The sequence below is a fragment of the Rattus norvegicus genome, chromosome 10 (genome assembly GCF_036323735.1).
Source record: "Rattus norvegicus strain BN/NHsdMcwi chromosome 10, GRCr8, whole genome shotgun sequence".
In the NCBI taxonomy this organism is placed as follows: Eukaryota; Metazoa; Chordata; class Mammalia; order Rodentia; family Muridae; genus Rattus; species Rattus norvegicus.
Genome location: NC_086028.1, coordinates 55,844,011 through 55,859,200, shown reverse-complemented (window position 1 = coordinate 55,859,200; position 15,190 = coordinate 55,844,011). Strand labels below are relative to the sequence as shown.

General features: G+C 48.1%; 2 protein-coding genes across 3 annotated transcripts in view; one reads left to right on the top strand and one right to left on the bottom strand.

Moving 5' to 3' along the window:
- Positions 1 to 140: 140 nt before the first annotated feature.
- On the top strand, positions 141 to 2,992 carry Slc25a11 (solute carrier family 25 member 11). Its single transcript, NM_022398.3, has 8 exons — positions 141 to 398; positions 923 to 1,075; positions 1,161 to 1,367; positions 1,541 to 1,631; positions 1,725 to 1,815; positions 1,900 to 1,999; positions 2,077 to 2,128; positions 2,264 to 2,992. Exons 1-8 carry the CDS (start codon positions 304 to 306, stop codon positions 2,417 to 2,419), a joined length of 945 nt encoding a protein of 314 aa, NP_071793.2. The 5' UTR covers positions 141 to 303; the 3' UTR covers positions 2,420 to 2,992.
- The window catches only part of Gp1ba (glycoprotein Ib platelet subunit alpha), a 24,829-nt gene continuing 12,110 nt past the window's right edge, over positions 2,472 to 15,190 (bottom strand). The window contains exons 3-4 of one of the 2 annotated variants that reach the window (XM_063269910.1): positions 7,558 to 9,745; positions 2,472 to 7,367 (exon numbers count right to left, since the gene is read on the bottom strand). In XM_063269910.1, coding sequence (XP_063125980.1) covers positions 5,208 to 7,361 — 2,154 coding nt within the window. In that variant the 5' untranslated portion in view covers positions 7,362 to 7,367; positions 7,558 to 9,745 and the 3' untranslated portion in view covers positions 2,472 to 5,207. Of the gene's footprint in view, positions 7,368 to 7,557; positions 9,746 to 15,190 lie in introns of those variants that run through there. The other variant, NM_001109654.1, reaches the window with a different exon arrangement.

The following is a 15,190-nucleotide window of genomic DNA, read 5'->3' as shown; positions in this document are numbered from 1 at the left end:
ACTTGCTCTCGCGATATTTTCAAACAAACTATTTTTCCCGCGATTCCAATTCTGGGGGGCGGGAGCTACAGGGTAGCTTCCTAAATCGGCCACGCCCCTTCGCCTTGCATCTTAGCCCCGCCTTATTCCCGGCTGCCTTTGCGCTACGAGCCTGCGCCCGCCCTAGCTTCCAGCTGGAGCCAGATTTGCCTGTCGGAGGGGCGTGCGCGCGCGCGCCCTCCCCCTGTTGCGCGCTGGTGTCACCTTGGGCGCGAGCGGGGCTGTGCGTGCACGGGACCCAAAGCCGAGGGCCATCAAGGGACGATGGCGGCGACGGCGAGTCCCGGGGCTGGCCGGATGGACGGGAAACCCCGTACCTCCCCTAAGTCTGTCAAGTTCCTGTTTGGGGGCCTGGCTGGGTAAGCTCAGGCCCCAGGATTGGGGAAAAAGGAGGAAGGGATGGGAGCAAGCAACTGGGCCCAGTGCAACTTGGGAGTATGTTGCAGTAAATTGAGCCGGTGCGGGGTCCCTGATGGGTTGCTAAGATCTATTCACCCATTGCAGGGGCCCAACTGGGCTGTATTCAAGGGTCATTGCCCCGTGTTTCCACCACCATTGCTTCACTGTGCCTGTTTGGGTTGTGGGTCGAGGCCACTAAAGGCTTTATCATAGGACACCTTTTCCACCCTTCCTTAGACTTCCTGTAGTCCTAATTCTGCTTGAACCTTAAAGAACTGCCCGAAGTATTTTGATTTGCGTGGTCTTTACTGGGCAACTGGACTTTTTCTGGCACATTTCCCTTGATGCACACACTTAAACACATTCCCACCAGCCTCCTGAATCCTTAGTTGCATGTCAGTCCCTGACCTTTGTAACTTCTTGCTGCCAGGTTACAGTAGAGCTGGAACAGCTGACCTCTGATTTCTTCCCTGTCTTACTTAAGGATGGGCGCTACCGTTTTTGTGCAGCCCCTGGACCTGGTGAAGAACCGGATGCAGTTGAGTGGTGAAGGCGCCAAGACTCGAGAGTACAAAACCAGTTTCCATGCCCTCACTAGCATCCTGAAGGCAGAAGGGCTGAGGGGCATTTACACTGGGTACTGTGGCCTCAAGTTGGGGAGGGAGGTTGCTGGTTGGCAGGTTCAGACCTTGGCCGGATGTGCTGACATTTCTACTCCACAGGTTGTCAGCCGGCCTACTGCGCCAGGCCACCTACACCACTACACGTCTTGGTATATATACAGTGTTGTTTGAGCGCCTGACTGGGGCTGACGGTACACCCCCTGGCTTTCTCCTGAAAGCCCTGATTGGCATGACTGCAGGTGCAACTGGTGCATTTGTGGGAACACCAGCTGAGGTGGCCCTCATCAGGATGACTGCTGATGGCCGGTGAGTTCCACGGCTAAGCTGAACTCCAGCCCCATTCCTGGAATCTAGGATGATTTCCTTGTTGTCGTTTGTCTTTGTCTACATCAGGGCACTTAACTGTTCAGGCTTCCCTTTCTTTGATCCTATGGACCATGGGCTGTCCTGATCTTGGCCTTTCCCTGCCCTTCCCCCAGGCTTCCAGCTGACCAGCGCCGTGGCTACAAAAATGTGTTTAATGCCCTAATTAGAATTGCAAGGGAAGAAGGAGTCCCCACACTGTGGCGGGTGAGCGAAAGGGTTGGAGTCTTAGGGGATGTTGGGTTAGATCTCTGGCCTTTTTGACTCTTGTCTCTGTTGTCTCCATCTTCCCACCTCCAGGGCTGCATCCCTACCATGGCTCGAGCTGTTGTCGTCAATGCTGCCCAACTTGCTTCTTACTCCCAATCCAAGCAATTCTTGCTGGACTCAGGTGAGAGATCAGGCTGAGCATTTGCTGCCCAGTCCGGCCTGAGCTACCTGAGAGTTGACTACCTCCTTCTGCCTCACCTCCCAGGCTACTTCTCTGACAACATTCTGTGCCACTTCTGCGCCAGCATGATCAGTGGCCTGGTCACCACTGCTGCTTCCATGCCTGTGGATATTGTCAAAACTAGGTGAGTCTCTAGCCTGGGATGGAGAGCTCCGGGAGGGTCCCCTTCTATCTTTCATGCTCATATTTCCTCTCTTTCAGGATCCAAAATATGCGAATGATTGATGGGAAGCCAGAGTACAAGAATGGGCTGGTGAGGAGGCAGGGAGGGGGAGCTGGATCAAAGTGTATTGGGTGCCCTGGGAGGGATGTGAAGGGAGCTGGGTATACGGAACAGAGTGCTTGAGGCCAGGTCCTAGCCCCAGCACTTGCCTGCCTGTCTGTCTAGGATGTATTGCTGAAAGTCGTCCGCTATGAGGGTTTCTTCAGCCTGTGGAAGGGCTTCACACCATACTATGCCCGACTGGGCCCCCACACTGTCCTCACCTTCATCTTCTTGGAACAGATGAACAAGGCCTACAAGCGTCTCTTCCTCGGTGGCTGATCTGGCAAGGTCCTGAGACTCGTGTGCCAGGGTTTCCAAGTCACCCACTGCTATTACAGTTGCTGTGCCCTGGGGGGCCTGGATTCTGCTACCCTGGGCTATTCTATTTATTTTCCCTCTACAGTGTGGTCCCCTCCTTTGTGGTAAAGAACTTTAGTCTGTTCTACCCCTGCTCCAGCTTGCTGTGCCTGGCCTGATACTTAGGATCATTCTGTCCCTGGCTGTTCCTGAGGAGACCTAAGAAACACCCTGAGGATTTCTAGTCTCTTTTTGGGTGTTAATTTCAGGGCACACAAGACAGCAGATCCCTCTCTCTGAGGAATCAAAGGCAGATCTGAGTAGACAGGAGAAAGCAGAAACTGTCAAGATGGCCAAAGGGTCTATGATGGAAGGATGTGGCCTTCCTCCTCCCTGAGGACTTAATAAATTGGATTGATAACCCCAACCCTAAATCTGGATAGTCTTGAGGATCAGAGGGGGAGCTAGCTGCATAAAGAAGCTGATATCTCTGGGAAAAAAACTGGAGTTTTTAACAAAATTATTAAAGAAAATCACCTACCAGTTTTATGAAAATGCTATTTAAGTAAGTCGTAACTCAACAGCTGACAGGAAAAAAAAAAGAAGAAAGAAAACTGGGCCTTGTGCATGTGCATGCTTTCAAGCCATTGCCCCAAAATGCAGCTGACTCACAAATTACATCACAGTTCTCAGGAGAAGTCTCTGGGATCCGTCTTTTCAGCAAAAAGAGGGAAGGGATAACAAGTCTAAGTTGGAGCAGGGCATAGTGGTTCACACCTATTATCCCAGCACCCAGGAGGCATATTTTGAGTTCAAGACCAGCCTAGTCTACAAAGTGAATTCCAGGACAGCCAGGGACACAGAAACCATGTCTTGAAGAAAAACAAAACAAACAAACAAAAACCATGGACTTCGGTGGGCTAGAAGCACAGTGGTTGAGTGAGAGCTCTTAAGGGAACACACTGGAGTCAAACCCAAGGATTGAGGCAAAAGAAGAATATTATTCAGAAACTGGGTTGGTTAGGGAAAGTGATTTTCTTCATTTTTTTTTTTTTTTTTTTTTTTGGTTTTTTTTTTCGGAGCTGGGGATTGAACCCAGGGCCTTGCGCTTCCTAGGCAAGCGCTCTACCACTGAGCTAAATCCCCAACCCTCTTCATTCATTTCTTAAGACGTGTGTTTACCAGGCCTTCAAGAATCCTACAGACTTCTATAAAGAGCTATGGGAAGGTCAAACCAGAAGAAGTGCTAGGCAGCCGGGGGGGGGGGGGGCTGGGGCTAGGTGCCAGGCCAGAGAACAGGCAGGCAGCAGGTGCAAGCTGTCCCCTTGGCAGAGCCTTAACACAAAGAGATGGTAGTGCAGCATCCTGGTACCTCTGTTGCTACTTTCCTTAATTCCAGCACACTGTGTCTTAGGTTACTCAAGGTGCTACCTGGAGGCATATGAAGCCTGCACCTTAAGTTTAAACTCCATCAAGAAGATGGCGGGAACATTTGGAAATGGCTATAGTAGTGGACTGCACCCTGACTGCTTAGGAGAGAGACTTGTTCATGGTGGTGAGATAGGCTAAAGAGCTAGAACTCGTAGCTGAAGTGAGAATGGGCGCAGAAGAGAACTGTTGGCACAGTGACCCATGACACATTTGTAGAGGTTCAGGTACACGATACCTTGAGAGAGGAAGCTGGACTGGTAGGTAAAGTCCATGAAGAGAAGTCTTTGATGGCTAACCTCTCTAAGATTTGTCCTTTACTTGGAAGAGTTTGGAAAGAGATTCAGTCAGGTTCACAGAAAAATCTAGAATCATCTGAAAAAGGGTATTCTGTAGACCCAGAAAAATGCAACCTTCCTTCATCTGGGCCCCAAGCCTGGATTAAACTAAAATGGGGTACGGAACAAGGCCTCGCTGGGAGAATTGGTGGAATTTTGGGAGAGATGCTATTACATCCAGCTTTGAAAGCATGAGACTTAAGACTACAGTCAAATCCAACAGGCTGCCACACCCTTTCCCAGTCACACTGACCTGGCCGGCAAGAGAGTTGTGTTCTAAAGGTTGTGGGTGTGGGGAACATACCCACCTCTGCGGTGGGCAGGCAGTCTTTAGCTCTGCCTCTCAGCTGTAGAACATTTTCTATTCTGGAGTTGATACTTGAAGTACCCTGGTGGGTAGCCAAACCCTGCAGGATATGAATCACTAAAGTGGAGGTGTCCTACCTGACCACCCTCAGCTACAACCAGAGGTTGTTGGGTATTTGGGATTAGGGTGGTGGCAGTTGAGACTTTGGGAATTCTTAGAACAGGTGCTTCAGCCATTCCCATTCCCTCCAAAAAGCTACATCTTCTTTTAAAAAATAGTTTTATTATACAAATGATAACACTGGTAGAAAACCAGAGTGTTAACCAAGGGAAAAGTACTCATGATACTTAGGGGTAGTGCTCCCATCCTGATGAATGACTTTCCACGTTTTCTTCCATGGGTGAACATTTGGGAGCCACACTATTCCTATCTGCTTTTTCCAGCTCTTTTTTCCCCCCACAAAGTGGTAGTGACCATGTAGCCTGGCAATGCTCTAAGCAACGGAGGGAGGTTGGTCCTGTGACCACAGGGATACATCACCTCACTACCTCTTGATTTGTAAGGTTTGGATTTGGGTGCCTAGATGTAAAGAAGGGGCTTCAGATAAACGAGAAGTAAATAGGAGGTCCTGTAATGCTCTCAACCTCCTGTCCTAGCTAGGTCCTAGGAGAGTCCAGTAAAGTCTTAGCATTCACTGTCACAGACTGTGGCCTGAGTACCTAATACCCACTCTGCCCAATAGGTCCTGACCATGACCCTGACTCAGAGCTGAGGGTCTCCGTCCTGCTACCAGAGGCCCCACACGCCCATTAGGCCTTACCCACAGGAAAAGGCTAGACCGGAAAGTAGGGAGTGATCCTTGAAGGGAGAGCAGCCAGGCCCAGGGCATAGTTACTTGCCTTGCTCTCTGCATTTCCAGGCTTGTGGTGTGTGTGCTTGTGGCCAGTGCAGCAGATTGGTCCATGTCTAGATTGTGCGGTGTCACATGCCAGATCCAGGTCAGCAACACAATGAGGACCACAGAGGCAAATAAGAGCCAGAGGAGACCCAGAACATAGAAGCCCAGGGGGAGGAGGCAACAGAAGTCAGAGTTGAGAAAAGGATTGCTTTTAGGAGTATCAGAACTTGCTTGAGGCACCGCTTGGGAATTTAGACTATTCTGCTCTGGGATTATTATTGTGGATTCTAAGGTACGGGGTAAAGTGGGCTCTAGGGTATAAAATTGTTCTAAAACGGTCTTTGGGATAGACTCTGGAGGGGCCAGGGTGGTAGTGAGCACTGGGGGGATAGTAGACACTAGAATACTTGGGGTGCTGCTGGACTCTGGGGTAGTCAGGGTGGGAGTGGTAAGCATTGGGGTACTGCTGGGCTCTGGGGTAGGCACAGGTGTGGTAAACATTGGGGTGCTGCTGGGCTCTGGGGTAGGCACAGGAATGGTAGGCATTGGGGTGCTGCTGGGCTCTGGGGTAGGCACGGGAATGGTAGGCATTGGGATGCTGCTGGGCTCTGGGGTAGGCACGGGAATGGTAGGCATTGGGATGCTGCTGGGCTCTGGGGTAGACACGGGAGTGGTAAGCATTGGGGTGCTGCTGGGCTCTGGGGTAGACACAGGAACGGTAAGCATTGGGATGCTGCTGGGCTCTGGGGTAGGCACAGGAGTGGTAAGCATTGGGGTGCTGCTGGGCTCTGGGGTAGCCTGGGTGGAGGTGGGCTCTGGGGTGGTGGTGGGTACAGTATTGTTTAGACTGTAGAAGGCTGTGTTGGATTCCATGGTATCTGGGAGTGTGGTGAAACCTGGGATCTCTGTGTGGGCAAATGTAGGTTGTTTCTTAGTGGGTTCGTGGATGGGAGGCAAAGAAGTCATTTGGCTGTCTGGAGAAGTGGAAGACTCTGAGTAGAATAGGCCCCAGTAGGTAGTATGAGCTTTAGTGTTAGTAGAGAACTTCACCTCAGTCCTTGTGGTAGGGGTATCAGCATAGTCATCATAGTCTATGTCACCCTCATTGGTAGGGCAGCCCTTCCCTGGGTAGGAGTAGACAGGCGCATTGCCCAAATTGGCACATCGTACACTGGCCACGTTAGCAGTCATGGCCTTGACATCTACACCCTCCTTCCATAAGTAGACACGGTTGGGGTTTTCTTGGAGCCAGTTACGGAAGTAGAGGATTTCACAATCACAGTACCAGGTGTTGGCATGGAGAAAAACAAAAGGCAAGAGGAGGGACCCAAAGAAGCCCTTTGGTATTGTGCTGAGCCAGTTCCCTTGAAGGTAGAGGGTGTCAAGATCCTCTAGTCCATCTAGGAGCCCAGGGGGCAGCTCACGAAGTTTGTTGTTGGCCAGACTGAGTTTCAACAGCTTAGTTGTGGGCATTAAGAGCCCAGGGGGCAGACTCTTAAGATCATTGTTCTGCAAGTAGAGTTCCTCGAGTTGGCCCAGGCCTTCCAGGGCACCAGGAGACAGTGAACCCAGCTTGTTGAAGGAGACGTCTAGAGTAGTGAGTGCAGGCAGTGCCCGTCCTAGGGAGGGCAGACTTTGCAGGTGATTGTGGGATAAGTCCAGGGTTTCCAGCTTTAACAGTTTCTCATGGGCCTGCAGGCTGGTCAGCTCACATCTACTCAGGTACAGGTGAGTAAGGTGAGTGAAATGCACCAGGTATGATGTGGAGAAGGTGCCCAGTTGGTTCTTGCTCAGGTGGAGGATGCCTGTGTCGGCTGGCAGGTCTGTAGGCAATTTTTTCAGCTTCTTGTCCTCACAGTTTACTTCCAGCAGGCTGGTCACTTTGGAGACATCACAAGTGGGCTGGGAGTGTAAGGGACTTGGCAGCAGGAACAGCAAGATGAGGAGAGCCATGTGAACCTGTGGGCAAAGGGAGTTTGAAGGGATGCCACCCATTACATCATTTCCCCAGGTTCCAGCCCTTCACTGCTGTAGTTCTCAGGATCCCATCTAGAAATAGCTTCTACCCATCCTAGACCCCTGCCTCCAGTCCTTGGTTCTTAGTCCCTCCTTAGATCCTCCTCCCCCTCTGCTCCCAGCCCCAGCTTACAGTCAGGCAGAAAGACCTCCGAAGGCACAGAGCTTCTTCCAGGGTATGACTCGGTCCTCCTCTCTACTAGCTCCAAGGAGAGCCAGGCCAAGGGCAGGAAGGAGATAGAGATGGGGAGGAAGTGACAACCTGATAATGAGCTCCTGTGACCCAGGGAACAGTCTCCCTTGAGGGCACAGGCTCTTATCTCCTCTCTCCACAGCTTTCCCCAAAGCCCTCCTTTTGGCTTTACACTCTCATTTTCCTTCCACCCTGGAGAGATCTAGAGACTGCAGCCACCAACCATCAGCATTCAAACGCCCCTTTGCATGCTACCCTCTCTTTGCCATAGCAGTTCTTAGAGATGTTCAATTCCTCTTTTCTGCTTCCTTACACTGCACTGCCACCTCTCCTACCCTAAGCTGAACCCCCTGCCCCCTGCCCGCCAGTCTGGGGCACCCTCTATCTGCCTCCTGTGGGCACTTCCTGATACTCTAAACCATTTACAGTCTCCATGCTCAGAGCTATTCCCTCTGTATGTATGTGACATACATCCCTCAGATGTATGTGACAACTGATACTCATTTTCTTGCTTTCTCTCTTACCTGTGTGGTTGGTCCTTAGACTCCTCTGTGGCTCCCGCTTCCTCTAGCTTTCTGGAGCAGTAAACCTGCTTCCAGAGAATTCATAGGATTTGTTACATAACCCCATAAGTGCCTGGGATATACTTTGCTGTGCATTCAATCACCACTTCTGTCCTAGACTTAAGTCTTTGTCTCTACTCTAGACCCCATTTCCTGAGGCCTAAATACTTAACATTAGATTGCCTCTCTTCCTACATGTTCAAGTGTGAAAACAGTGTATATCACTGAGAGGTTCTGACAGGAAGGTCATGGGTTTGAAGCCAGTTTGGGCTACAAAAGAGAAGACCCTTCCCATTAAACAAAACAGCAAGCTAACATCCAAACCTCAAGTACATTAAAAGGAGTTCATTATGCAAACAGCTGCATCTGCTGGCCATGAGGCACAGGACTGTCTATAATACCAATCCACGGAAAGCAGAGGTGGGAAGAGCATGAGTTCAGAGCCATCCTGCACTGTATGCCGAGACCTTATCTCAAACCAAACAAGAGAGCCTCCCACAAAGAAAGTAGCGTCTCCTCCTCTGTTCTCCACACTATTCAGTTACTGGTCCATTTAAACACTCCTGGTACTACATCTCCCTTAGCACTCACCCTGCTATGGAGTCCTAATCTTAACTCTGGACTCTTTCAAATCCTTCCCTCTCCCACTCCCCAGTCCAACACACTCTTTTGCTGCAGTAGCCTGGTTGGCTTCTGAGTTTTCTAACTTCACTTCTATTTCCCATGGGAGAAGTGCAAATTTGCTAATCTTTCAACTACTAGAACTCACCAGTGCCTCCTGACAGCTCTCAGGAGGTGACCTGAAGTTTGCCCCCCTACCTACTCATCCCCATTGTTCAGTGCTTTGCCCTCTCCTGATCATTTGCTCTCATACTGGACTTTCACTCATTGTCTTCTTACACATCTGGCAAGGCCCAGCTTGAAACCCATTCCTCTGGAAACTCTATTTTGATTTTGCAAGCCTGGGTTAGTTGTCTATTACAGAAAGTCAGCCATGTTTGTGGGGCCACTGCCCCATCTAATGATTAAAGATCTGACCTACCCAGAAAGGGTATCATGGACATGAGCCGGCCCCTCTCTGCTTACTGCTGATGACTGGACATTGGGTAGACATAAGTCAGATGCAACTAATTCATAGACTTGCCACTTATATAATTTGCTATGTGAACTAAGTATCAGGAGATGAGACAGAAGGTTGCATTGGTAGAAGCTATTATGGGGAACCTTTGAAGATTTTTTTTTTACTGTGCTGCTATTGGTCTTCAGATATAAGCTACAGGAAAGGGATACATTACCTAGGTCAGATGCTCAGCTGCACATCTTTAATCCCAGCACTTTTGTAAAAATGAATAAATAATAATAATAATAACAACCATTGGTGCTGGAGAGATGGCTCAGCAGTTAAGAGCACTGACCACTCTTCCAGAGGTCCTGAGTTCAAATCCCAGCAACCACATGGTGGCTGACAGCCATCTGTAATGGGATCGGATGCCCTCTTCTGGTGTGTCTGAAGACAGTTACAGTGTACTCATAATAAATAAATAAATCTTGTTCGGTCCCCAGCTCTGAAAAAAAGAATAGAAAAAATAAATAAATCTTAAAAAAAAAAAACATTGGGGAGGGGCTGGGGATTTAGCTCAGTGGTAGAGCGCTTGCCTAGGAAGCGCAAGGCCCTGGGTTCGGTCCCCAGCTCCGGGGGAAAAAAAAGAACAACAAAAAAAAAAACATTGGGGGGTTGGGGATTTAGCTCAGTGGTAGAGCGCTTGCCTAGGAAGCGCAAGGCCCTGGGTTCGGTCCCCAGCTCCAAAAAAAAAAAAAAAAAAAAAAAAAAAAGAACCAAAAAAAAAAAAAAACATTGGTTAGAGCCAGGCAGTGAGCTACTTGTCTGTAGCCTTGGTTAATTTGTAGGCTGAGATGAGAGTTCAACTGGGCAAATAGCAATACTCTGTTTTTAAAACACTGCATATTGTGATGCATACCTGTAATCCCAACAACTGTGAAGAGGCTGAGGCAGGAGGATTGCTAAAATGAGGTTGATTTGGGCTACACGAGTTTGAGGCCAGCTTGAACTACATAAGACTCTGCCTCAATCTCCAAATGAAAGCAAAACAACATCAGCTACCTCAAAAACCTTCTGGGCAGATATGCTAGACGTAGAATTACGTGTCCAGGAACAGTGCCCAGAACCATGCTGTAGAACCAGTCTGGTGAGCGTGACTGCCCATGGTGCAAGACCAAGTCACTGAAGATTGCCTCGGCACAGCTGCTGAGCCAAATACTGTTCCACAACCTCCAGTGCTGCAGAGACTCCCACACCATCCCTCTTTCTCTGTGATTATGAATGAAGGCAAACCTGGATGTGAGTCTGGTTGGTCATGTGCCTGTGACCCAACTGCCAAGAAAACTTTGCCAAGGCAAAGTTTTGGTTATTTTCAACTTCTGAAATAGGAAGCAACTTCAAAGATACTAAGTTAAAGAAATTTCTAAACATGAAAGAGGTTCGTGTTCTCTGTACCTAAGGGGTGCTGTGTTTCACTCTCCTCAAGGGTCAGTTTCCTGTACCAGGATCCTGGTTTTGGTCAAGTAACAATAGGGTTCCCTGCCATAGTGCACAAGTACAGAAACTAGCTAGCTGATTGGTGACATCTTAACTCCTCTGTTGTATAAAGGTGGGAGCACACATACCAGAACACCCGTGTGAAAACAAGAGGACAATTTGTGAGAGTTGGTTACTCTCTACCATGCGGTCCCAGGAATCACACTCGGGTCACCAGGCCGGTGGCAAATTTCTTTTACTTGATGAGCCAGCTTGCCAGCCCTGATTTATATTGCTAATAGAATGATCTATTTCATGTAGATGTTCAAACTTATTGTTACATTTATACTTTTTTAAAAGAAAGATTTGTTTATTTAATGTATATGAGTATACAGCAGCTGTTTTAGACACACCAGATCCCATTACACATGTGAGCCACCATGTGGTTGCTGGGATTTGAACTCAGGACCTCTGGAAGAACAGTCAGTGTTCTTAACCACTGAGCCATCTTTCCAGCCCACATTTATACTTTTAACCATCTGTTCTGTTCTCTCTCTCTCCTCTCTTCTCTCTTCTCCTCTCCTCTTCTCTTCTCTTCTCTCTCTCTCTCTCTCTCTCTCTCTCTCTCTCTCTCTCTCTCTCTCTCTCTCTCTCTCTGTGCCCACATGTCACAGAACATATGTAGAGGCAGAGGACAGCTTTGTAGAATCAATTCTCTCCTTCCACCTTTAGGTGGGTTCCAGGGATCAAACAAACACAGTTCATTTTGATAGCCATTTGTGCTTTCTTCAGTTGTCCAAAACTCCACATCTAGGAACTAGAGAAGTGACACTCAGAGTCTCAGTGTTGTTTTTGGTGCCCTTCCTCCAGGAATGCTATCATCTCATCAGTTTTTAAGCTGGTCAGCTTGCTTGGATCCAGGTATGCTATGTGAAGTGAGTGGAAGACACCAGGGATGGGCAACTAGGAGGAGGTGCGCAGTGGCCTGACCTGGAAAAGAATGGTGGTGTCTGTAGATGTGTACAGTACTGCCTACCTTGTTCACTCCTACAGCTGGAGAGATGGTCTAGCCTGTAAAAGTGCCACTGCTCTTGAAGAGGACTGGAGTTCTGGTTCTCAGAATTCATGATGGGCAGCTCACAAATGTCTTCAACTTCAGCTCTAGCTGATAGACTCCTCTTTCAGCTTCCAAAGCCTGGAAGATCCCTGGGAACTGAAGCTACAGACAGTTGTGAGCTGTCATGTGAATGCTGGAATTAAGTTTGGCTTCTCTGCAATAGCAGCCAGTGTTCTTAAGAGCTGAGTAGCCTGCCAGCTGTTTCCTTGCTTTCGAGACAGGGCCTTATTATGTACTAGTTGGCCTAGCACTTTGTAGTCCCTGTAAAATACCCATGCACATATATAAAAAGTCAAAAGTGAACATTTTAGAAGTTTTTTCCTTTTATTTGGGACAGGGTTTCACTATGTACCCGTGGCTGTCCTGGAACTTGCTATATAGGCCAGGCTGACCTTGATCTCATAAAGATCCAGCTACCCCTGCCCAGCAAGAGTTGGGACATGGGTTGGGGATTTAGCTCAGTGGTAGAGCGCTTGCCTAGCAAGTGCAAGGCCCTGGTTTCAGTCCCCAGCTCCAAAAAGAAGATAACATTTAAGGGGTTGGGGATTTAGCTCAGCAGTAGAGCGCTTGCCTAGCAAACGCAAGGCCCTGGGTTCGGTCCCCAGCTCCGGGAAAAAAAAAAAAAAAAGAGTTGGGACATGGTGGTGCCAGCACACCATAACACCTGGCTCTTACTAAGATTTTGATGTAAATTTATTGAATCTGCATATCAATTTGAATAAAATTGGTAGTTTCTTTATTGAGTTGTGTTGGGAACTTTTTACCACTGAGCCACCTCTCTAGTTCCCTCAGGATTTTTTATTTGAAGTAGGGTCTCATTAGCCCAGACTAGTCTTGAGCTCATTTATTTAGGCCTTTTTGTTGTTGTTGTTTTCTTTTAAAAAATTAAAATTATTTCATGTTACTCATATAGGTGCTTTGCCTGCATGTGTGTATGTACCACATGCATGTATGGTACTCATAGTGGCAAGAGGATCTCTGTAAATTTGAGGCCAGCCAGGTCTACACAGTGAGTTCCAGTCCAGCTAGGGTTATATTGAGACCCTGTCTCAAAACACAAAAACAAAACCTAAAACACCAGCAGTCTGTATGCCCGTCATTTTCTTCCTTTTGCACTGGCGAGAACTTGCGGACCTTATAGAGTAAGAGCCCTAGTACCTGGTTCCTGGGCTTAGGAGGGAATGTTGTCATGAGGTGTGACATTTGCAGAGTGTTTGTATAGATACTCTTCGTTAGGTTGAGCAAGTCCCACTCCATTCCTTCCTTTCTGTTTCTGGAGAGCACGCTCTACCAGCCCCTTAGATCGTGGCTGACAGTATTACTGTTGCTAATCCTTTCTTCACTTGTACCCATTGTATTGTGCATCTCAGCCCTTTGAAGATTTTGCATAATACTGTGTAAATTCTCTTAGATGTGTTTAGGAAAACATCAGGCCAAGCTATGGTGGCACATGCTCTCTCTTTTTTTTTTTTTTTTGGTTCTTTTTTTTTCCAGAGCTGGGGACCGAACCCAGGGCCTTGCGCTTCCTAGGCAAGCGCTCTACCACTGAGCTAAATCTCCAGCCCCGCATGCTCTTAATCCCAGCGTTTGGGAGACAGAGAGGTAGGCAGATCTCTGGAGTCCAGCCTTTTCTAAAGAGTGGATTCTGGGACAGCCAGGACTACACAGTCCTGTCTCAAACAAACAAACAAAACAGAAGAATAGAGGATGGCCTGGCATGATGAAGCACACCTTTACTCCCAGCACTCTGGAGGCAGAGGCAGTCAGATCTCTGTGACTTCAAAACCAGCCTGCAGTACACAGTGAGGTCCAGGACATATAGAGACCTGTCTCAAGAAAACACACAAACAACAAAAACAGACAAAAAAAATCAATGTTTTAGGGTCTTTTTTTTTTTTTTATTAATTTCACTTCATTCCTTGAGAATACTCTTGCTAGAAATAGGATTCTATGTTAGTAGTTCTGTTCTGTTCTGGTTTTTAGCAGTTGGAAAACATTGCTAGGGCCTGGAAAGTGTTCTTTGGTAGAGTGCCTGCCTGATATGCATAGACCCCTGAGTTGGAGGCCCACTCTGAGCAGAATGAGAGTGGTGGTGTAAACGTATGTATAATCCCAGCCCAGGGAAGTTGGAGGCAGGGGGAAGATCAGGACTTCAAGGCTATCCTTGGCTAAAGCCAGCCTGGCATACATGAAGTCTCAAAAACAGGTGAGGAGGTGTGACTAGAGAGAGGGCTCAAAGCTCTTCCAGAGGTCCTGAGTTCAATTCCTAGCACCCACATGGGGGCTCAGGACCATCTGTAATGGGAACCCATGTCTCCCTTTTCTGGTGTGTCTGAAGACAGCTACAGTGTACTCACATACATTTAAAAAACATTATTAGTTTGGAGAAAAATTCAGTCATGAGCCAGGCATAGTCATCCTGGCTTGTAATCCCAGCACTATGGAGGCTGAAGTAGGAAGAGTGTGAGAGCTTTAGGCCAACCTGGGCTACATGATGTCTTAGACTGGAGTTCCTTGGGCTTAGCCCACTTGCGGTTGTCATAGTTTCATCTTTGTTGCTGTAATTCTCTCCCTTCCCTTCTCTCTTCTCTCTCTCCTTCCTTTCCATTCTCTTTCTCGTTCATCCCCTTTCTTAGAGTCTCACTATGCAACCCAGATAGCTTACAACTCTCAATCTTTCTGCCTCTGTTGCTGTAAGAAAACATCTCTGTTGGCTCTGACCAAAGGCCACCTAGGAGAGAAAAGATTTATTTGGTTTTTCCTTCCGGGTCACAGTTCATCACTGAGGCAAGTCCTCGGGAGCTGAAACAGAAACACGAAGTAGGAACCATGAAGGGGCTTTGCTGTTGGCTTGGCTTCTGGCTCCCGCGTATGCTCAGGCATGGCTGGCTTTTATTTATTTTTTTATTTATGCATATATGTGTGAAGTTTTAGTAATCACATGTTCAGGAGCCCTCTGAGGCCAAGAGAAGGCCCCAGATCCCCTGGATCTGGAGTTACAGATGATCTTCCTGCCTCAGCCTCTAGAGTGCTGGATTTTCTAGGAGCACCACCAGGCCTGAGTTATAAATGGTTTGTTTCCTTTATCAGCCTAGAGTCGTCAGGGCTTTTGTTTTAAGTGTGTTCTCCCTGGTGTTAGTTCTCAGTGGGGTTTAAGGGATCAATTCTGAGTCCAAATAAAAGTCTGTGTGTGTGAAGTGAAATGTTTCCAGCAGATGTTTGCATGGCTGAGTCACTAATTAAGCTGAAACCTGAGACCTACTTGGGGTCTCTCTGGACTCTAGACTGGAGCGGTCTCTCAGCAGGGCTTTCTGTGCTTCTCTCGGCTTTAGCTCTGGGTCAAGTCCAGGAGGAAAA

Coding starts and splice junctions, on each gene's coding strand:
- Slc25a11 (NM_022398.3), top strand. CDS start 304: ATGGCGGCGACGGCGAGTCCCGGGGCTGGCCGGATGGACGGGAAACCC. Junction 1,368..1,540: donor AGGATGACTGCTGATGGCCG/GTGAGTTCCACG, acceptor CCCTTCCCCCAG/GCTTCCAGCTGACCAGCGCC. Junction 2,000..2,076: donor GTGGATATTGTCAAAACTAG/GTGAGTCTCTAG, acceptor CCTCTCTTTCAG/GATCCAAAATATGCGAATGA.